The 24,529-nt window shown below is 34.2% G+C and overlaps 1 protein-coding gene across 1 annotated transcript in view; it reads left to right on the top strand.

The window, feature by feature from the left end:
- LOC149776726 (uncharacterized) overlaps positions 1–22,629 on the top strand; it is a 111,852-nt gene extending 89,223 nt beyond the window's left edge. Inside the window, exon 16 of the mRNA XM_089941250.1 lies at positions 1,772–22,629. Coding sequence (XP_089797376.1) covers positions 1,772–6,014 — 4,243 coding nt within the window. The 3' untranslated portion in view covers positions 6,015–22,629. The remainder of the gene's footprint in view (positions 1–1,771) is intronic.
- Positions 22,630–24,529: the final 1,900 nt, after the last annotated feature.

Genomic DNA, 24,529 nt, shown 5'->3' with positions numbered 1-24,529 from the left:
CCACGAGTATGTTCTTAAGCCACTTTAAAATTGACTTTTACGATTTACTGAAATAAAACATTAAATATATACGAACTTGAAATACAAATATATTATCTACTGCAGAATAATTTGTGCTGCTTGGTAATTTTATATTTTTAAGAATATAAAATCGTCTTTAATAAACATGTCAGAGAAACTGAGACATTTATTTGCCAATTACTAGGTGTTTGTTGGAGGTTAACAGGTCATCAAGTCCCTTGATTTCATAGGCAGAGTTATCTCTCATCTCCCGTAAAGTTAGTTGGACCTAAATGAAAATAATGACACAATGATATCCAATGTGGCCACCACAGGTGCCATCCTGAATGAATGGTCTTATCAATATCTCATTGTCACCAAAATACTTCTTATGATGTCTAGTTATTCCTAAATAAAATCTTACATCGGGCATGTCTGTCAGGGTGGCCTTTTTTTAAACTCGGGAATATCAGAGATTAATTCAAGACCTGGCAGATAAAAAGAATATGGTTTTGTCAGTTGATCAGATCAGTTGAGGGATCATTGTTTTTAAATTTGTTTTGCATTTTGAATATTCCTCTTACCGTTTCACATTCAGGTGTGAAATTCTTGCACCACACCTCATTTTCAGTTCTAAAATAGACTTTGCTACTTAATGTAAATCTCACAATAAGCCTGTGGGATCAACCTGATTTTTTTTTTAATACCCTGGCAATGAAGTTGTAGAATATTACAGTTTACCATACATGTAACTGAAAATGTTGCTGCCTTGCTCCGTATAATTCGTGGTCATTAGTAATTTCCCATCCTCAGATCATACACAAGTATGGGAAATTACTAATGATCAAGTTGGTACATAATGTTGCCCATGATTTGAGGAAAAACCTTTTGAGTTTTGGGGGTCAGTTGCTTGGAAAGTTCAGATCATTTGCTAAAAATATATTTGCCTGTGCATTTAATTTTCAGCTGTTCTAGATTTCATAATTCAACAAACTTTCATGTTTCTTTTCCTTTTAGCTCCAGTAAGAGTCCTATTGATATATACGGTTACTTGCTCAAGTGTCAAGGTTGCTGCCATGAAGCAGTTTTGTTTATTGCATTTTATTTTTCATTAAGTACTATGCAGCACATTTGTAGGAAAAAACTTGATGGGGTTTTCTGCCACTGCTAGAACCCTGGTGATTGCTTAGTTGGTGGGGAGAGTTTGGTTAACCTTATTGCTCTATTACTAACATTACATTTAGGCTTTACATTTCATTTAGGACTAAAATTGAAGTTCTCTAAACCAGTTCAAACAAAACCTAGTGCATGTATTATAACCTGGTTATCTAAGAAAGTGCCCTGTCAGTTGTGAATTATGTAGTTCAAGTTCATTGTTACTAAAAATAGATTTTCACTTGGATTTAATTCCTGGATAATGTCAGAATGCCGTTTTAACAACTTTCAAGGACACTTAGTATGTTTGGCTTTGCCCAAAAACAGTGCCCTGAACTGCTCTGTTTGGGGGACATTTAAGGCCAGGCCTAAATCCAAATAGTTAAATTTTGGCATAGGAGTACTGGTAGAATTAGATCTGTACATGCTCTTTAATACTTGTACAAAGTATACTGCAGAAAATATGCTTAAGCTGTCAGGGTATCATGTACCATTTGTGTCTCTCTTATTTGGTAAATTGCATGTTGGCTTATCTTTGGATGTTGCTTTTCTAATCAGGTATTTGCCATCTAATGGTCATTTTTTATCTTATTACATTCTTTTTTTATTTCTTCAGGTGTTTTTCTGTGCCAGTAACACTACGTGCAGTAATTCACAAGGTCAAGGAACAGATTAAAAAACTGACACCTCCTGTACCTTTAGAGATAGACAAGCCAGAGACATTAAAAATTGCCTGGCCAAGAGACTTCAGTGCAACTCATTCTAGTGTGATTCAAAAAGAAAATGATCGAGTGCCGTTATTACACGAGTTGCCATTCAGAAATCGATATGGGATTGCTGATTTCTTCAGGCAGCAGCAGTTTTTGGCACCGCCTCCACCAGATGATCGGTCTGATAAACCACAGAGTAATCCTTTATTGGCTACTCTTTTGGACCAAGGGTCACCACCACATGCTCAACAAGAGTCCCTTTCAGTTCATGATAGCCCAATGTTGTCAAAACTTTTGGAGGATAGTACATCAGTTGCTGCAACATTGCCTCCATTTCCTGCACCCAAAAAACGCATTACAAAACGAAAATCATCGAAAGACTTAGCTGGGAGAAGCCCAAAGCACAGACACATTTCTGATGGAGATTCTAGTGGTGAAAAATTTACAGATCTCGATTCCAGTGGAGGATCACATGACTTTGATGCTTTAATGAGGCCATCAAGTGTAAGTTCTGTTGGAAGTGTTGGAGCTGGGCCATCTCCAGCAGGTTCAATCATTGACCTAACAGAATCTGATCCATTCTCCGAATCACTTGTAAAAAAACTGGAAAACTCAATGGATAGCTATATTCCAAAGGAATCTAAATTTCCTGGTGGCACTGGTACGCAAGGGGAGTTAGCTGACATGTTGTCATCAATTTCTAAGGATATAAACAAACCACCAGATCCTCATAGAGTCAGTCCAAAAAACGAGCAAGCCTCTACCTCTCTTGAGGGTCAGCCATTGGGCTTGGGAGAAGGTAGAGACTTCATTGATCCTCAGTTTATTCCCAACAAAGGCAGCGTACATCCACAGAAAAGGACACCAATGCTTAAGAGGCAAGATTCAATCAGTCTTAGTTCTTTAGATTCTATGGATACTTGTTCCGAGCCCTCTGGAAATGATTTGCTGAGTCCGCCGCCAATACATTTACAAAATTTTCTTCCAAATGTTAAAATGGAAAACATGGATTTTCCAGAATCTAAATATACAATGTTACCATCTTATGATGGTAAATTGATATCTAGTAACCAAACAGTGTTGAATTTTCAAATGAATTCAAAACCAGATCCTCATGATTTAAAAGCTCACTTTGATTGCAAAACTGAAAATCGCATCTTTTTTCCTCAGGAACGTGAAGGGAATATCAAGTCTGAAGAAGGGGGTGGCACTGTTATGAAATTGAAATTAAATGCCATGAAACAGTATGACAGTATTTCCCCCACTGGGTCTGATGATAGTAAATCAAGAACTAGTGCTTTTGATTTCCATAGTGATGATGAAGAATTTGAATTTCAGACGTCAATGACTGTTGTATCAAGTTCACCCACTCGCCTCCAAATTTCAAATAAATCCAAAACATCAAGGGATTCCAAGCTCATCAAAAGTGACAAGTGTAAAAAGAAAGAATCAAAGTCCTCACGTGGGCTTTCAAGTAAAAGAAAACGAGATAAAGATGAGCTGAAAAAGGAAAAGAAGAAGAAAAAGCTTGAGTGTTACACAATTCCAACTGATGGGGCGGTGTATAGATCTACAACAGTCAATGTGGAAAGTGTGGGTAATAATGAATTCAAACCAATGCCAAAAATCAAAATCACAAAAAGTGTTTTGATGGAGGGAACTAGTGCTAAAGTGGACGCAAAATTAAAGGATAGCAACTTGAAATCATCATATTCTGAAGAAGGTATATTTGACAAAATTGAAGCAATGAAAAATGAACACATACGACAGAATTCTATTGATGGGCTTAATTCCAAAAAACATGTCAGCTCCAAGTCACAAAAATCGCACAAAACCCATCAAAGGTCTTCTTCTTCTTCCAATATAGCATTCAGCAAATCAGATTCTAAATTGGTGACTAAAACACCAACAATCAAATTAAAACCTATTGTGATGCCATCCTCAGGAGCATCTGTGAATGTTAGCTCATCTCGTACACCAACCACCCCTACCACACCTACTAACAAAAGCATCACAGCATCCCCAACCTCTGCAACTATTGGCAAAATTGGAGCTGTATCATTAGCAACCTCTGGATCAGCCAAAACTTCAGTGACTTCCTCAAACTCTAAAAGCCCTACCAATGCTGCCATCCGCTCTGGGAACCATTCCAGTAAAAGCTCAATTGCAGCATTGTTAAATTCAAATAAGTCTAATTCTACAGGAAGTCTCATGAAAGTTGGTAGCAATTTGTCCAGTAAAAACTCTCCTTCGAGCCAACATGGCCGGAGTAACACACCAACCATAGGGCGCAGCTCAAGCCTTTCTTCTATATTGCAAAGCAAAAATTCTGGGAATTCAAACCGAAGCACCTCCACAAGTGGAGGTAGGACTTCATTGCCATCACTCCCTGGAAATAAGGGATTGTTGAATTCTGGATCACGCAGCAGTAGCCTGTCAAATCGTGACAAATCTACCTCATCTAGCAAGGGAGCCTTAACTCCAACTACAACTGGTCACAAGGAAGCTGCAGCCAATGTATTATCCTTTCTAAATCCAAATGCTGGTAGTATTGCCAGTTTGCCTCCCATACCGAAGCTCAGTTCTACATCAGGGAATTCCAACAAAGGCAGTAATGCCGGTCTTTCCAAGGGTGGCAACACCCCAACTAGTCAGACTTCTGTGAATAGCAGTAAAGTCCCTAGTCAAAATTCAACACCTAGCTCAGACAAAGTCCCAGAAAAGGGTCCTTCTCTTGTGATTAGTAATGCAAGTAAAAGTAGTAACACTCAAACCATTTCATCCACTGCCAGTAGAGGAAATGGTTCCGCTGTGTCAAATAACTCCACAAAGTTATATTCTAACCAAACAAATGCTAGTTTAGGAGAGTCTTCTCAAACATCATCTTCAGTGAGCAAGCACGAGGAAAGTTCTAAAACAAAATTGGTAGGTTCTGCAGGAATTCGAGGAAGGAAAAGCTCCTTGTCAGCAATAGTGGATAAACTCCATGTGCATGTGTCAAAATCCAGTTCTACACCGACACCCAGTATTCCACCAACTAAAAGTTCACAGACAGCAAATGATGTATCTCATGACAATGTGAAAGAAAGTGTAAATCCTAATTCTGAAACGATCTCTGAAAAGAAGGATAGAGTTAAAACTGACAACAACAGAAGACCTTCTGTTTCACCCAAAAATAGTCCAAAATATCCTGTAGATTTTAGTCGAACTGCTGGTAGTGTTAACAATGGGCAAACAAAGTATAAAGGGAATGAAAATGAACGAAATATGGTAAGACCAAGCAGCTTAGCAATTCAGAGGAATAATTTGGGCAGTGGTAAAAGGACATCGTCGACTTCAAGCCCAAACCCCAAACATTCTTTGGCAGAAAATGTAACACTGAGAAAATCTTTAGATAGTCCTAGTGCATCAAAACTGTCCCATGCTAGAGTAGAAAGCAAAGCCGAGGCCAGGCTTCGGCAAGGCAGCAGCACAGGTTCAGAAGTCATTACTGCAACAAAAAAGTCTTCAGTTGAATCTGATACTACCCGAATGGATAGTACTCCAACTAAAACAACAATAAAAGATGGCGATGAGGTAGAAAATACTAAAGGGAATGACAGTTCTGAGAAGCGGAAGATTGAAAATTCAAATCATTTAAAGCAGGATAGAGAGGAATTAGCGTACTCTAATCAGAGCACCCGAACTGAAAATCGTGATTCTGTAGGATCAGAAATGGACAACAGGGCAGAGCAAGAAAATGAATCTGTTTTCAAAGTTCCAACACCAAAATCTCCTTCCTGGGAGGACAGGGCTGCAGATGACATTGAAAACATCGCTGTACGAAGAAAGTCTCGCTCAGTTTCCAAACCTATTCAAAGCCCCGGCAGCCCTTGCAGTAGTCCAGAAAATGGCTTAATTATTGACTATCCACCCTCACCACGTCATTTACAAAACAAAACAAACTCTCCACAATGTAATATAGATCCCTCAACACCTAGTAAAGTATCAGTTCATAAATCACCATCACCCATATTTTATCATCATCAGTCACCTATGGCATCACCGACTATTACCAAAGACAGTTTAAACTCCAATCCAGGATCAGTTTCTTACAATTCTCCTTGTATTATTGATGACGATCTTATGGATGAAGCTTTGATGCTCTGAGCTGAACAAGCCATATCAGCATTTTTAGTATCATTCTTCCTGTCTATATTACCCATTTAAAGATGTACAACATTCTTGAGATCGTATATCTGGCAGTAAGATTGCAAAAATATACCATCTTCAGAACTAGGCATCTTTTATTTTATAACTTTCCTGGATCAGTGATTTCTAAACTCTGTCTGACCAAACTTTTTAAACCTGCAGTTTTTAATCAGAATGTCCATAAAAATAGCACACAATTGTAGTTGCTTGCAAAAGTTTGAAGAAAAAAATATTTTTAGATTAGTATGTATTATGGACTCATTGTAATGCCCTGCCTGTAACAAAAAAATAAATGTTGAGCACATATTCAAATCAAACTTAAAACACCACAGTGCAGTCTAATTAGCAGTAGCTGTCACCAATATTATGTAATCACCTGTTTTTAACAGAATGATTTATATGCTCCCAAGTACTATGTTGTTACCATTATTTGCCAAAATTACTATAGGCTATGAAATTATTTATATAAAAACACACTGGCTAGAATTGCTTAAGACAGTAAACAAATCCAGAAGGCAACTATTTCTGTTAAAATGTGAAAATTTGGCAATGTAAAATTTCAAAGCCTGTTATCTGATCTTTGATGTGGAAAGACGGAGCCTGCCACTAGTTTATATTTTTGAAGTTATCATAGTTTGGAAGTTTTGAAAATAACTTGCAAAATTTTATTATCAAGCTTAAAATTAATTATGAAATAGTGACTACATTTTTTGTGTGCAAAAATGGAATTATAAAAATAAAACCGATTATGGGTGAGGACATTATTCAGTTAAATCTTAAAGAGAACAAGGTCTGAAATGTAAAATTCATTAATGCAGTCTGAAATGCTGCATCAAGTTAATTGAATATTTGGACAAAATTTGGTAGCAACTATGGCAGTTCTAGTGCAACATAGGTTGACCAAGTTATAGAAAAAATGGACTTGTATTGAGCAGCTATCTATCTTAATGGGCTACTTTATGTCTGGCCCATCTGTCGTTTCAGCATTGTGACCACTTTGATATCTGTGTTTGTCCATTATCTACACTCATGTTTGACCTAGCTATTAAAGGCTTTCACTGGATAAATAAATGCCAGGCGTAATAGAAATAGGGTCTCTTCTGTTTCAGTGGTCACTGCTTGATGAAAATACGTTCTTGTGTTCTGCATCACAAAGTGGTTACTTGACATGGGTTTGAATAATTAGACTGAAAAGTATACTAGGTTGAGCAAAACCATTTTTAGTTATCAGTAACATGTGACATTTTTCAATTCAGTCATTAGCCTACCACTGATATGTATGTTAAGGTCAGTTTTCTATTCTCCTGTAATTATACCAATTTCAGGCAAGTATAATTATTTTTTATTCTGGTTTTGATAAATGCTTCTAATTAACAATATGGCTGATGTTAGTTTACAAAAAAAAAGCGTCATGAAATTGTCCATAAATATTATTATCAAGAGACACATTATGAAGTTTTGGTACTTAATCATCTCTTCTTCAAGTACATTGCCTGATGATAATAACTTAGGAGAACTACTGCCTTGCAAATCCAGCCTTTCTGGGCTAATTTTTTTAAGCTGAAATGCTAACAGTTATCTGCCCATCTAGGTGGCAGCTAGATAGAGTGGTTTCCCCTTGAAACAGGGAACGGCACCAAATGCCATAACTACTTAAGTTACTACCATACTTATCCTATATGTTGGGACACCATAAATTAATTTTTAAAATAATATTTTTGTGCACTGTATGTTCTGGGACACACGTTTTTTTTTTCAAGTCATAAGTTGTGGGACACCTTTTAAATCATTCAAAAATATCATGTCAAAAATGCACTCCAACTGAAATTTTATTGTTGAATAATATAAAACTGTACATGAGATAAAACTTTCTAATCCACTGCATCATCATCTCGTCAACCCAACTCTTCTACTGCACAAGTAAGATCCATTTTTTGGTGCATGAATATTTTTTTAGCTATCTCATGCCGTGAAAAATTATTGTTGGAGGCAACACATCTCCTAAAGCAGAAACTGCAAAAACAAAAATATTTTTAACAAAAATTATGTCATTCTAATTCTTAATGACAGTTATGAGATCAGAGTATACTGGAATTTCACCCATGTTAATGATCATATTGTTGGCAAAGTCATATTCTAGCTTTCATGATTTTATCAAATGATTTGATTTTCTATAAATCTTCTGGGTGATGCTGGATCATTGTTGTCCGTGCACAAAGCAAAATATTGTGTCACTTTAAAAATTGTTCAATTGCTTCAATTTATTTTCAAAATTTCAATCAATACTGGTGAAAAAAGAATCGAAAGTTAGATTCCCTATGTCTGTTGACTCTGAATATTAAAAAAAATATGATACCCTTAAAATAATCCAGAGTCTGCTTCAGAGGTCAGCTTACTGTTTAATAAAATAACCTTTGCATTGATATCCTTTAAAAAGAAGAATCGGCTTAAAAGAATCCAAAGTCGACTTCTGAGGTCGGTTTGCTTTGTTATAAAACTAACCTTTGTCTTTGATATCCTGTTGGCAAGTTTAAACAATGAGTTTATTGCTAGGTGCCAGATGTGTTTATTCACCACCAGGGCTTCTTTTTTCTTGGCATCTCTAGTCATGATTAATACAAATGTGCATTGATGTCTGCGGGTGAATAGTATACACAGCAGTAACTTGCTTTAATAATACATTTTATAACCCACACTCACACTCAAGTGAATGTATTTTGAAATAATGGTTTTTATTTGTGAGACAGTATTATAGGTGACCTGGATATAATACAGTCTTGGTTATTTTGCACCTAACACTGTCATGTCAAGTCTGAATGGCAGATGTCTTCAGGCAATCATTTGATTATTTCCGTCTCGTTTGTGATTTCATTGGATCCAGTTTTCAGTAGGATAATCTATTCAAACTTGTTGAGTACAACCAAACACGATTTGTTTCTCATGTTCATGTCAGTGAACAATGTGTCATGTTATCTGACATAAACGATGCACACTACAGTATACAGAGTTCGGGGATATATTTTTTTTCTTTAATGCTGATGATGAAAAAAAGAATAAATGTTAATAATACAAGGTTTGTTTCTTTAATTTTATTATCAAATAAGCATTTTGTTTATCTATTTTATTGCAATGTGAAGTGGGGGAGCACAAATTTAAAACATTTCATTTTTTAAGTCTTTGGACATATGACCTAGGTGAAAAAAGTTATGGGACAGGAACAAAATTATGTTATCATGTCCCAATATATACAGTAAATACAGTACTTTCACTTGTGTGAAGTAGAACATTTTATACAGACAGAGAGGCCACACAATCCGCATTTTGAAAGTTTCTACCTTAAAACAACATGCAGGAGTGTTTCCTTCACAGAGAAATATGCTTGATCTGTAATTTCCAGCTTTTTCTTTCTTCGACAACAAAGATCTGTCTTTTTAGTTTCATTACTTTGCCTTCCTGGCACATTTAGGTGCCCTTGGTATCTGCATGGGCAACTAGTGTGTCCCCTGACATTGCTATGGCAACTAGTGTGTACCCTGACATTCTTATGGCAACTAGTGTGTCCCCTGACATTGCTATGGCAGTATTTAAGTAAGTACAGTTCTGGTATGTGGTATAGAAAACTTGTATAATATTTCTGTGTATTTTCCACTAGTCGGCTACATACAGGTAAGTTTTATGTATTTAATCAAGTCTGTGTCCACATCATAGTTGTATATGCAACACTTAACTGATTTTGCCTGTATATTCTTTCATTGGCCCTTACTACAGGTAAGATCTTCCAATAGATTTTATAGTATGCACTTTGCAAGTATCAATGGTAATGCTGCAGTACAATTTTATGTATATATATATATATATATATATATATATATATATATATATATATATATATAAAATGTGTACTGTAGAAAACAAAATTATATTGCGGTATAGGTTCTGCTGTGGTTAGATAATGTACATGTAAGTTTTCTGTACATGGTTTAGTCATAGTGTCTACTTCATATTTAATAAGCAATGCTTTTGAGATTTTAACTGTTTAGGCAGTCAAGTGGCATTTCCTTCAGATAACTTTTATTAGAATTGATAAAGCAAACTTCATAAGTGTTAATAGTGACACTCCAGTACTCTGCCTATATTGGTGGCCACTTGCACCATATTCAGGGCTGCCACTTATCCCACTTGAATTGAGATCACCACATTTTTAAAAAAAAAAAATCAGAAAATTGCAATTTTCCAATTCTTTACCCAAATTCACGATTAAAAATGAAAAATCGAGCTAAATCTGATGGTCATATAAAATGGAATTGATAAAGAGAGAGCAAGCATATCGGTAATGGAAATATTCAGTATTATCATTGAATAAATGTCACATGATCACTATTTTGCTGGGTTTTGTACATCCTCATTCTTGTAAACAACACAAGATGGTAAACATTGGTTTATACCTTTTAATTCACGATGGCTGCACCTCTTTCAAAGAGAGTAAAAGTAATGCTGAAATTCTGTGAGGAATACACTAAAACGTTTAGAGATTTATTGTAAAGTTCAAGTTTAATTAATATCATTCTAAAAGTAGTGTTTTTGATGTAGTTATATATAGATTGCATACAGTTGCTGAACAGATCTTTATTTTTTTAAATATATGGCCATGAACTCTTACTGTGTCATCTTTTTTTCTTCAAATCCTGATTGTTTTCCTTTGGTATTCTGATCTTCATTCTGCTCAAGGTGGCAGCCCTGCATTTTCAGGTAATTGTCATAATGTGAAGCTTTGCACATACACCAAGTTGGTAAAGCAATGATGTGTGCTGCCAGTTTATATTGTTTGCTTTGTTTTATCTTACAGATTTGGTTCACGGGAAAGGCTAAATGTAAGCTTTGTAAACATTGGAATCATAGGACAACCACAGTGTAGATGTCAGACTTTAATATTATGGACAGAAAGTCCATTGTCTGTCAGTCTGGGTTTAGAATCAATGAAGGCGCAGCAGTATGCCTTGATTGATGGAGACATCAGCTTGCATGCTGTTGTCATGCCTGAGAATGACTGGCTTCTCCTTGATTATCACACTCCACATTGTTCATTAATCACAAAGTGATCAAAGCTATAAAAGTCAGCAACAGCTCTGTAACCTCCTTCACCATTGCATAATGATAAACCTTTCTTAACAGAATGAGTAGGCTGTTTACCACTGGGTTTGAAACCCAGTTGCCTTTATTACCTGCCATTGAGATCAGAGCAAGCACCTCAGTTACTGTCTTGAACATCAGATGTAAAGACTGATTATATGGATCCTCCTATCCCGTACCTTGTGCCAGATTAATGAGCTGGACAACAACATGCCAATATGTTGGCCTTATTCCACCATGATTGGACCACAGGTCAGTACCACAGCTGATCATCCATTGCAGGGATTTGAAATGCACTTGCCTGACTCCTGGTACAAGCTGAGATTTGGTTTAGGCAAGTTTGAATTTGCAGTGCACTAGCCTAGTAGAGATATCAAATCTATTTAGTGTTTATGTGTAGCGCGTTCTTCTTCACATTTTGAACAGCTCTTAATGGCTTCATTGGTTCACCAGTCTTTTAAGACCTGCATCCTACTCACACTAGTGATGGCAGACAAAATTAGCAAGACACATGCTTTCTCATTTGGCTGAACTGCTTGCAGACCAAACATGATGGAACAGTTAAACTAATGACAGCCCTGTTTTCATTGCCAAGAACAGGTTCCCATTCATGGGGAACATCTGTAGTGAAATACCTGTCTCTGGACATTTCATTGCAAGGTTTGTCAACAGGACCTAGTGCATCAAGGCAGATCATGCCCCTTCTTACCCCTCAAAGATGTAAAGGACAACATAATAGCACAGACACTTTCGTCCAAGATAAAATGTGTTATTCATTCATTCATCAGATCTGGAAATAATCCAAAATCAGATAATTTTGCTATGCATTTTGGCCTTCAGAGTTAGGAGAGTTGCCACAAGCATTGCATTTGGCACAAACCTGCCCTGGATTCTCCAACATTTATCTCCGAGATCTATCATCCCAATATCAACTTTCATGACCCAGTCTAACACCAAACTGCCATTGTAAATGTCCATAGTTAGTGATCGATAATATTTGGCTGGAAATATTGCACAGATTACTAAAACAAAATCATGATTGAATAAACTTTGTTACAACTGTATTACAGTTAAATTTTAAAACTAAAATTAATTTTTACATTTATAGCAGTATATGCACATACATGACCCATTAGACATTTACTATTCATCCATCTGGAAGGCATGCCTCCTGCTCTAGCAGTAACAGAAATATTCATGGTATTTGGTGCCAATCCCTGTATCAATGAAAGATCACTATCTGCCATCTGGATGGGTAGATAACTTTTAGCTTTTTGGCTAAAATGTTTTAGGATGTAAGGGCTGGTATTTTGAGGTTGTAGAGTAATAGTAGTTCTCCTAATATATTATGAATGGGTAAGTATTATTGATGAAATATGATTCAAAAATAAAAAAATATTTTTATAATTAGTAGAGGTATAATCTCATTTATTAAAATCCATCTGTAAATGGCACATACCTAGATTTGTCTAAGTGAACTAGCAGATCTGGGTTGGTCAAGTTTATTAAGAGTAATCAGTGGAACAAACAGCATAGGCCATGATCTGCTGGCTCATTGTAGAACAGCCAATCTGGGATCCTGCGATTTGCATTTCAGCCAGATTCATAAGCAAGTATCTATGATAGTTATCCTTAGTTTTTCATTGGGAGGATGGTAGCAGCTAAGACCGGGCATAACACGTGATTTTCTATGAAACCACTACCACACGTATGTGTAACATTACCACTTTATTTGTTAGATGAAATCAGTCTCAAACATTAATATTACATATTTTTGGTAGCACTGAGTATTTTTGGGTCAGCTGTAGTCAAGACTGCTGTATCACCTTTGAAGCCAGACACTTAAAATTAGGCTTCATTAATATGTATCCATTATAAATTTCATCAGAGAATGGAGAAACTTAATCAATAATAAAGTTGACATGACAGTAGGTCCTTCTGTGATTACCTTCTTTATAGTCACAACAGCCACCATCCCTGGCAACATTTTAATATCCTCAAAATTTCCCTTTTTGAACCTCAAAAAACCTATACTTAAAGCCTGTGTTTTTTTATATAATACGGCATTGACAGTTACATTCCAGATATTACTTTAATTGCATAAAATCACTTCAGGTTTCTACAAAGAGTGTAAATTTTGCAGCAAATATAGCTGCCATTACTAAAAAAAAAAAAAAGATATCTTGAAGAAATTTTTAAAAAACTGCTGAGCAGAATTTGACCAATTTGACAATCTTTACTGTGTTAAGAGCTGTACAATTTAGACAAAAGATGTCGGATATCAAATATGGGTGCCATTGCTAAAAACAAAAATTCCTTTAGATGACTTCTAAAAACCCATTGCAAAAGATTTGGACCAAATTATGCAGAAAGCACTATGCGATGAAGGGATTTTAATTTGTACAAGTAATACAAATCTGTTGTCAAATGTGATTGTAGTTACTAAAATTAGAAAAATATTTAGAAACTTGTAAACAATTGCTTAACAGAATGTGATTAAATTTGATGGATAATGTCCGTGCTGGAATGTAGTTTAGATTTATTCAAATGAGGCTATTTGGCCCTAAAATTTGGCTGCCTCAAGTACAAGTAGAAAAGCATTTTAAACGACTTCATTAAAAAAGTGAACAGATTTTACCCAACTTGGATGTGGTTTTCTGCTATTCGAGCAGTTCATTATTGAACAATTGATACTAGTGTGTGATCATATATTCAACTCTATGGAGCAGTTGTTTTTACAGAATGTGCTGTCAACAACATTGGTGAATTCTCGGTTTACTATTGAAATTACAGAGTTCTTTGATACCATTAAATAGGGCCATAATTACTAAATAAAGATAAACATACTGATCCACCACCATAATGGTCTTCCATTACCAACGAAAGAAATACTTTTATATGACTTTAAAAAAACAACAACTGCTGAGTAGAATTTAACCAGACAAAAAGCATCCCATCATTTCATGTTCTTTTTTCAATAGTAGCATCTTACCCATTTGCACCTGCATTTTGGCTATTATGCAAATGTCAGCAAGGTGAGCAATCTCGGCCTCACTTGGGCCTTCTATTTAAGTACATCATGCAGATTTTATTTTGGTTAAAGGATAAATAGCTTACATTTGTCCAGTCAGATAGTTGGTGAATGACATTGTTTCAGATTTCATTGCGTCTTGTTTTCATATTGAATGTTCAAACTCTGTTTATTAGTTTTGATTGAATAGTTAGTAAATGACAGCCCATGCTTCATGAGAATTACTCCCAACTGATTATACAATTCTTGTAATTGCTTTAAAAAAATATGCGTTTATTTATAAACCAACCACATGCATTTTTAAAAAAGTTTTTGGTTATGATCCTGGGCTTAAGAATAAAGAAATAAAAAAGTTGCTATTATGATCATCATTTTCATTGTTCAGCATTTAATTACTTGATAGAAAACACCACTCAGAGAAGTGTACAGCCAAAATCTTTGTCTCAGTAAAATGTATGTCTTCTATCATGTGACTAAAAATATATAATCTGGCACTTTGTGTGTTCAGTACTATACACTTGTGTCTTAAGTGCTGTAGCATTTCTGTCTTAAAAGCTGTATTAACATTTATTTATGGGATGCCAGTTTTGGGGGATTTTGTGGTAGCTTGCTATAGACTATTAAGTTAGATACCCATACAAGGAGTCCTAGTTATCATGCAGGACTTGTGACCAAAAGCATGTGGGTTTTAATCCTACCATTGGATTTGCCAGTTTTGGCTTCCATGATGAGTCGTTGGGGCAAGGCGCTTTTTCTTCTATTTCATCAGTACTAAACATAAATAAATGACTGGACAGTATTCTTTGTATTCTTCGTTTTAACTGTCTGACATGAAGAAACTGTTATAACACTCTTGCAAATGATATGTTTTTTTGATGTCATAATGTTTTTGAGGATTTAATGAAATCACTGATTGTTTTTACCATCACTAATTCGATTTTGTTAGTCCAGCTGATATGTCATTGGTAAAACTTGTGACAGTAAAACCATCTTAAATATCCTCCATTTTTCAGATACCGTTTGCACTCACTTATTTGTTGACTCCAACTGCAGATGACATGGATCCTGATCAGCTGTCAAATATGCTGACAGGAGTCTATGCTGCTTATCATACCGATTACTCTTGACAAACTACAACTTTACGAGTATAAATGGTACAGCATTGTTCTTAACTTGTTTACAGCCTAACTGAAGACATTTTAATTACTGATTTCAAGATGCATTTTGAATAACTGATTTGTCATAACACTTAGGTTTTATTACTTAGAACTATGACGTACAGACATCAGATGTTTTTTTTTTTAAATGTTCATGTTGCATAAACATTGTTCTTTTAATACCATTTAAACAGTGAAGCTTAGAGAGTACAACATACATTACAATTTTTAAATACTCTTTAACATCAGTCGCTTGAATATCCAGAACCACTTGGACAGCAGATACTAAGCTTTATGTGGTCCCATACCTATTTGAATTTCTTTTATGTTAGAAATGCATTTGATATGTACTATACTCACACCTGCCAATAAAGGCTATCCATGAGATAGAACCTAGCCTTAATAGGCAGGTAACATTTACATACATTCTGGAAAATTGGGACCTTATTGTTCCTAACCTTTGTATACAGAATGCTTCTATTAGGTGACCAGGTTTGACTCTATGCCCATGCAACCAGTTTCTTGAAATTTATGCCAAGAAAGGACATTTTAGATGTACCTGTTTATATGCTAATCAATGCTACTATATAAATACACGTATCTTCCACGAGAGTGAATAATTTTGGTCACATCCCAATTGTTGATGATTGTCCGTCCTATTATCTTTTGCCAACGGCTCTGTTAGGGCCATTTTCTTGAACACTGTTGCTTGTATAAGCTGGTATTTACATGTGCCACTTGAACTGCACATTTCAGTTAAAATTGGGTCTCTTTGATCATTGATTTTGGTTAGCCATTATGTTTAGATCATTTCTCGGGCACTGTTGCCTATGGAGACACATAACATGATATGCACATGATGAAGAGTGATGAATAGGTGACTGACATATTTCCCAGTTTAAGTAATTTACACTCACTTTTGCCTTGAGCTCAGTTAATCGAGATATGTATCTAGGTCATTTTTTCCTCGTTCTATTTAATGAAATGATATGCAACTCCACAAGGTTTGTGTCCTTGTAGAGGAATATTTAAGGGATTTTTTTGGGTGAAGCTTATCAATGTGAATTTAAGTTTATTTCCAGAGTTTCAGAAGTATTTTTGGCAAAAGTAAAATCCACCATATATGTGATCATTAAGATTGTATCACTGTTCTGTTTAAATATAGAAATCTAGTCAATAAAATTGGTTTAGAATGACATTTCTTAATACCTGTAAACATTGCCTGTCATTCTGAAATTCACGCTCGAATTGTTTTGATCTGGTATTATTTGTTTTGAGAAAGGAATGTTGTAAAAAGATTTGTGGCTGTCAACTGAGAATGTCAGTAATGGCAATACATGTAATACAATGATAGTAATAATAATACAACCACCTTGCAACTTATAGTGACAATAGTTAATTAGAATACAACCTTTCAACTTGTAATAACAATAGTAATTACAATACAGCCATTCAAGTTATAATGAGAATAGTAATCATAATACAACCTTTCGAGTTATGATGAGATTAATACCAGTAATTATAAAATCTTTCAAGTTATAATGAGGTTAATAACAGTAATTATAAAATCTTTCAAGTTATAATGAGGTTAATAACAGTAATTATAAAATCTTTCAAGTTATGATGAGATTAATACCAGTAATTATAAAATCTTTCAAGTTATAATGAGGTTAATAACAGTAATTATAAAATCTTTCAAGTTATAATGAGATTAATAACAATAATTATAAAATCTTTCAAGTTATAATGCTTCTCATGGAGAATAATTTTTTTTAATTAAATGTTCAGTATGATTAATGTCAAATGCCAGCATTTTAAGAATGGATATATTAGTCTGCTTCTGTATCCCTCACACTGAAAAAGAGACATCATGCCATACTAGTGGAGATCCATTTTAATGGAAAAATCATGGATACTAGTGCAGTAATGTTTAAATAATTGAGAGTTGCAGTTTAATACTTCATGTAAACATTCTTGGTTGATAAGTGGTTATTTTACCTGCATTGATGCTAGATTGTTTGTTTATATATCTATTGTATTGTGCTTTATATTTATTCCATAAATTACAAAGAGAATATATTTGCATACCTCTCAAATATGCTATACTTGGCCAAAATAAGTGTTTGCACATGTTTTTTGCTGAAAATAATTTTTCAAATGACAAAGTTTGTTCAGAATGAATACTGCCAACTTCTCAAAAGAATTTACACTTAAGTGACTGTTCAGGTTATAATTTTGACATTTTTTCAGAAAATAAAGTCCATAACTCTGCTCAAAAAAATTATGAAAAAATGAAGACTAATTATCCATGATTCGTCTTAACGCTGGTCTAAATGGATATATTATTGTCATTATTCATTCATCAAAGCTGTTTATTTGACTGACATTTTTAAATGACTTTGATTAAGATGAGTGGTTTATATTAGCCTATGTCTTGTGTCTGGATTCTTAATTCGTACTATTTACTTATCTTCTAGAAAACTGTACTTAGTAAATAAGCATGTGTTTTTGTAACAGTAACCAGATTCACAATTCACTGTTCATAAATAATGCAACAAGACGAACTGTTGTTCCTGGCAAAATTTCCAAACATTCTCTTGTTTCTTCATCCAGTAGGTCCCCTTTAATATGAACATCACATGCTATTTAGGTGGATAAAGCCTGACCCAATGTTTCCTTTGTTATGATAGTGTTTCTGGACACAGTCTTATCACCAGAAAGGAAAGACTGTTGCAAGGAATAGTTTATATTATTTCATATGATATAGGTCCTCTTTGATAATTGTTTACAACTTGGATCTTCTGTGAACATATTGGAATATGTCAAAATGTTATGTGTTCTGCAATGTAAGGTTATGGTCTGTTGAAATGGAGCCTTTCCAAAAAGTTGGCAATAGATGTCATGTACAGTTTTGGTCATTGACATGTTTTCATCCGGATTTCAAATAAAAATGTTTTCACCTAAAATCATGTACAAAAACAATTTGGATACGAGTTTAGATATTTCAGTTTGTAGTATGTCTTTACTATGATGAGTGCCTATTTATTTTGTTAAGTAGATGCTGAATTTTGATTGATTGCGGCAATTGTTCTTTGCAAACATTTTTCCTTGAGGAGAAATGTGAGCCGATGTTTCCATAACCCACTTATCCATCATTTCAGGTTTATTTTATTTCAAAACATGCACGGTAATTTTTGCTTGAAATATTCAATACTGTCTTGCATGTAATATATATTTGGGTTTTGTTCTCTTCAGGAAATAGCTGCTGCAATAGATTTTATAAAGTACATTGATTATGGCGATTTAGTTGTATGCACTGAGCCTTGTACATTTGATCTTTATACCATTTAGTATTTTATCGTGATATATAGGTTTCTATCTGTTTAGTGATTTATAAATTTAAATTATCTACAGTACTCTACTCCATTTGGAACTTCTTTGTTTCTTTCCAATAACTTATGTATTATGTGACAAAAACGCCAAGAATGTTCTGATAGCAACTTGTCAGTGTTATACATGATAATCGTAACATTAATGTTTAGCAGTAATTTATTAGTTCAGATGTATTTACAGCATATATTGTGCATGCAGTCTTTATGAAAGTTTGAAAACAGACTTTAGTAAGCATGTTTTGAGTATGAAATGTGTGTTTGTTGGGTCATTTCAAGTAAAGCTGTCAAAATTTGTAAACAGACTATATCGGTTACCTGTTGATCTAAAAGATCGGTTACCCAGGTACCCAATCAAATGGAAATTGTATTAAATAAGTTTCAGTCTGAAGTTAAGTCACTTTTTCAATTTGCAATATCCTGTAAATATCACTACCTAATGTCATCTGGTACAGAATCCAAGAATTAATTATCAGATACAGTTCTGAAATCCCTCCATTGTCGTTTAATAAATTATCATGGTCTAGTCATCATAAATGTTGTCTGACGCCCTTTCCTTGGCCTTACTGTCATATGCTGATGTTTATTTAGAGACTGAGCTTGAGCTTTGATTTTATATTTTGTGAAATCTTTTCAAGGTTGCAACTGGGAAAACAAGCTGTGTGATTATGGTCAGTTATTTATTTTTAAGAGACAGTCTTCTGCTTGGCATTAAAAATGTACACGTATTTGCAGCTCAATCAGATGGATTGTCAACTTGAAACTATGAGTGCTGTCTTTACAAGCACTATCAGAAAACTTGAATATGGTGAATGGATATCCTATGGCTATTTTATTACCTGGTTTATTATCAGTGTGTAGGCACCCAAGTATATGGAGGCCCATTCCCATTAAATTTAAGAAACTTTGATTCCTTTCTCAAATGCAGCAAGTGCACAAGTGTTACAAAGAACTCCTGGTATACTTTAGATCATTAAAAATCCTCACCTTTGTTTCTGTTTGTTCGGGTCACTGCCTTAGCCAGTATGGGTGTATGAGAAAACTTGCCAGTAGCTCCCAGTGGGTCACTGGTTCTTCAGAGTTTTCCAGTGTTTTTCCTCCTTTGAATTGACTGGCCACCATATATAGCTTATCATGTACTGGAAAAGGGTGTTAAAACCACAACAGCAACAACCAGATAATGCCCTTTTGACAATGTATAAAAATTTACTTGTTCTATGCATTATCTATCTTGTTACATGATCTCATTGTGTGGAAAGAATGGGCTTTGTTTTTATGTGGGTTTGAAAAGGAAATCAGACATTGGGGTCGTACAACTTTCCTGCAAGTTTCAGTTTGAAAAGTTGTATCAGCTCATCCATTCTGCAGGACAGTGGTTGTCAACTGGCTGAAAATGAAAACACAATTTCAGACGTGAACTGGAGTGTTATGATTCCAGGCCTCATTTTGGTCTGATTATCATCAGTCACATTATGAATTGAGTTTCTTACAGATGTTTAATTTGAATATAGATGCATTTTTTGCGAACATGATTATTGATTCTTGTTGAGTAATTTTCACACATATAACCGGCTTTAATTAGGTTATTGATTTTTTATAAAGTTTTTTTTACCAACAATTCATAAGGCGTCTAAGATATTATGTATTGATACAAAGCATTTGTAAAACTTTATTTATAGCTTGTTAGTTTTTGTTAAAAGAGGGAGAATAATATTAGTTTTGTACATGTTTATTGCATATATATATATATATATATATATATATATATATATATATATATATATATATATATATATATATATATGGGGTACTGCTAATAACTTAAACTTTGAAATTTTACCTTATATGAGCCTTAAGAAAATGGCTTGTCTCTGTTAAGCCCCCCCCCCCATAAAAAATTAATAAACAAAAAAAAACAATTTACTTTTTGGATATTAGAAGATACCATTATACTATTAAATGATGAGATCTTCTAACCCAGTTGATATACATAATCCATAATGACTATTAGGCTGTGCATAACAAGTAAATATTGTGAATAATATTTTCCCAGATATGCCATCGTGTTTTACCTGACAGACCTGTTGTTTTGCTATAACATGTTGAATTTGTCCTACAGCATACACTAATTCTTATTCATCCTTTTTATGTCGAAAATGCCAAAAGCTATGTAGATTCATTTAAAAAAACCTCACTTCCATTGTAAATGACATTTTTAGTAAGGCTTTGTAGAAGTGTAGCCTTTCAGTAGATTATCCCTCAGTAACTTTTGATATGTGGTAATGGGTTAATAGAAGCATTTTTAATTGCCACTGAAAAAACTATACAAACGTGCTTAAAAATTGTCCATAACTTACTGACCTCTCCGTATAAAATTTATACTTTTCATGGCCTCATCCACGTGAAGGTGGTTAATTCAAGCAAATGGATATAAATAAATACTTTATGAATTTTGCTATTTTTTCTTCTCTACAAGCATATAAAAAAGGGGAACAAAATTGAAAAGAGAACTTTAGGATGTCTGTATTTTTCAATCGCAGCATCGTGTTATCACTTATCTCTCAACTATTTGGAAATTGTAGGATTTGGTATTCATCTTTTTTAATTCTTCTGAGTAGTTTTCATTTTTAAAATTTTATGCAACAATTTGATCTTATTTTCAGACACTATAGGATTGAATTTGGCTGATTTTCTTTAAGTCAGTTTTAGAAAAGTTGGGCAAACTGAAACAGATGAAAATACCTTCAGTACTTTACCTACTTTAAAGTAATCATAGCAGTGGCATGGTCGACATTGTAGGGTAGAATCATTTTACAGAAAGAATCAATAGGGCAAAAAATAAAATTGGTATAATACCACAAGTAATTAGCAGCATGTCAGGAATATACAAGACTAAAGTTGTGTGATGTACGTACATAGACCGAATATTAGTTCATGTCATTGTCTTGCCCGTGTAAACGTAGTGGCACATGGGTATCAGTTTTGCAGTGTTAACTTAGTGGCACATGGGTATCAGTTTTGCAGCGTTAAAGTCGGTGAAAGATCCAAGATGTGATTGGTACCATTTCATAGATACAGGCAAGGCACTTAGTTTTGTAGAACACTTGTTTTTTTTTTGTTGTCATTACTGGTCGTGATAACAGTGATAGGAGAAAAAAAAGCATTCAAGGAAAGGATAGCATTTTCCCACTTTTATTGCTAGTGTTGCAAAACATTTGATTTTATCCTGTTCTGAAATATGAAATATGAACGATGTTGTTGTTGGGGGGGAGGGGTAAAGGGCTGTTTTATTTACTAGATGTCAAGTAGGAAATAGGTATATTTATCACATGTAATAATAATTTATATTGATAATATGTATTGTGGTTTATATACAGTTAAGATCTCTATAGGGCTGTTATGACTGTATACGTATGCCATGAAGTCCCATGGTATAAGCTTTGTCTTCTCACCACAGGCTAAAAATTATTGTGTTAGACTGGGTCTTATACATAGGATTTTATGGTTTGTTATACAAATGATTGTAACTTGACTTTGTCACCAAACAATGTGAACATAGTCATGATACAGAATTATATTGTGGAATATGCATAGCTTTTATAAATCTTTATAAAATTTATTATTGTGTACATAACATAATATTGCTCACCCAAGATAATGGGTATAGAGTCATAACATGAATGTTTAAGATTGATTCAACCTCATATTTATAAATGTAATAAAGATGACATTATTGTATAGAATCATGTCAGTTGTATCAGACATGTAGAGAATTCCATGTCTACATTTGTAAACATGTCAAGTACTTGTCATATCTGTACTACTGTTTGTCAAGTCTGTAATATGAAATACATAATCTGAAACCATGCAGTATTTTCTTCATTTATTTTTAGAACATGCCATGATAACGTTATATTCATGTCTCCATCAAGCTATCTGTGTCTTTCTTGTCAGTTTGAATAAGAGCTAATCCATGGAGTCTGCCTCGTTTAAATAAGACTATGAAACCATCTATCTATCTATCTTTCTATCCATCTATCGATCTATCTATTATCAGTATTGTTATTATTATTATTATTATTATCATCTGCACTGTGCTTGCTGCTTTTAAGAGAGCTATTCCATGGAAAATGTCTACATGAGACAAAGCAACGGCATGGAGTTTTAAAAAAAATAAAGTGATAGTTTGGGAACTGTCAAGAAAGTGGACATATTAAGCAATGTCCAGTGAAAATGCACACATGATGTATGAGTACATTTTAATTTTTTTTATATAAATTTACAGATTTTTCACAAAAACATGCTTAGATCAACTGTGATTGTACGAAGCATCATAGTGTCACTAGAAGAAAATATCAGAGTTTAGCATTGTTAATTTTTAGCTCCACTGACCAAAACAGCTTATGAGATGGTCCATATATGCCAACCATTATGATTTTGGTGCAAACATTAAACTTTTTTACCTAATTGGTGGCACTCTACAGTTTCGCATTTTGCATAGGGTTAAAATTTTAAAGAAAAAGATTTTCCCTGGCTTTCCTCACTGGTTATGCTGGCTATTTAAAAAGACCGTATATCTTAGGTGTTATTGAAAGAGCCTTTAATTCCCTTTATTTTAGAGTATGAGTGATGGGTGTAATATGGGTTATAGATTATACAGCTTGGCTTTACTCCAGATGTGCACCTTTCAAAACAGTGCTATTTCCACTTGGTCATTTTCACTTCCTGAACTTCAGAAGTAAATTGTAAAAAAGAGGCAATAACTTTTCTTGCATTCTATATATTTGGTAACTCATTCATTGCACCTTCAGAAGCTGGTATTGTCTAGTCTGGCAAAATTCATTTTCCCTATTTTAATAGCTGCTATGCATAGTGTACTTTAGACTAATTCAGACTGATTTTTTAGCACAAGATAGCAGTCATTTTAGTTAGCAGTGTGCTTAGATCATGTACAATTTCCAAAAGTACAATATTCAAAGAAATATCATCCAGATTACATTAATGTAGCATAGAGGTATGCCAACATTTCTCCATTGTACATGTTTTAAATGCAAACAACTTCACCTTACAAATGTCACTCTCTCAAAAGTACATAATAACTGGTGAGCGCTCCCATTACACCATATGCTTGCCTGTATACAGATTACGCCTTTTTGTACATTAAAATACAATAAATTAATAAAAAGTTTTTTTCTCATTTTTATTTTCATCTTTTAGTCTCTTTTAAAAAAAGAAGACTAGCCTACTGTGTAAGAGTAGTGTAAGAGTAGCATTTATCCATGATAGTCCTCCGTGTACTTTCCATATTTCCTATTTATAGCAACTGCATATGAGCCCTTTCCAAGAAAACACAGTTCAATTAGAAAAACTTTTCTCTCAGTTTCACTCTATACTGACACACAGGTAGTAAACTAGTCTATACTGTAAAAAATGACGCAAAATGTTAAGCGAAACAGGCTTTACTGTTGTGACTATAGATCTTATATGACTAAAAAATGTCGGAGGATATGGATTTTTAACTTTAGAACGTGTTAGATCAGAAAAATGACAAATCAATAGTGTTTTACAAATTGAAAAGAAGAAATTGAGTGATTTAATACAACATGAAATTGAACACATCGTCATGCTCATTGCAAAATTTGAGAACTTGACATACTAATCCATTTAGCGAAAATTAGAGATGCAAACTAGTTAAAGTGAATGTTGCATATAAATATTAATCTGTTCTGTGTTTTTTTTCTGGCACTAATCCATTTGGATTGAACC

Source organism: Sinohyriopsis cumingii, chromosome 18 (assembly GCF_028554795.1).
Source record: "Sinohyriopsis cumingii isolate HCF-2022 chromosome 18, ASM2855479v2, whole genome shotgun sequence".
Taxonomy (NCBI): domain Eukaryota; kingdom Metazoa; phylum Mollusca; class Bivalvia; order Unionida; family Unionidae; genus Sinohyriopsis; species Sinohyriopsis cumingii.
The sequence above is the reverse complement of the archived record's forward strand: the minus strand, read 5'-3'. Positions and strand labels throughout refer to the sequence as shown.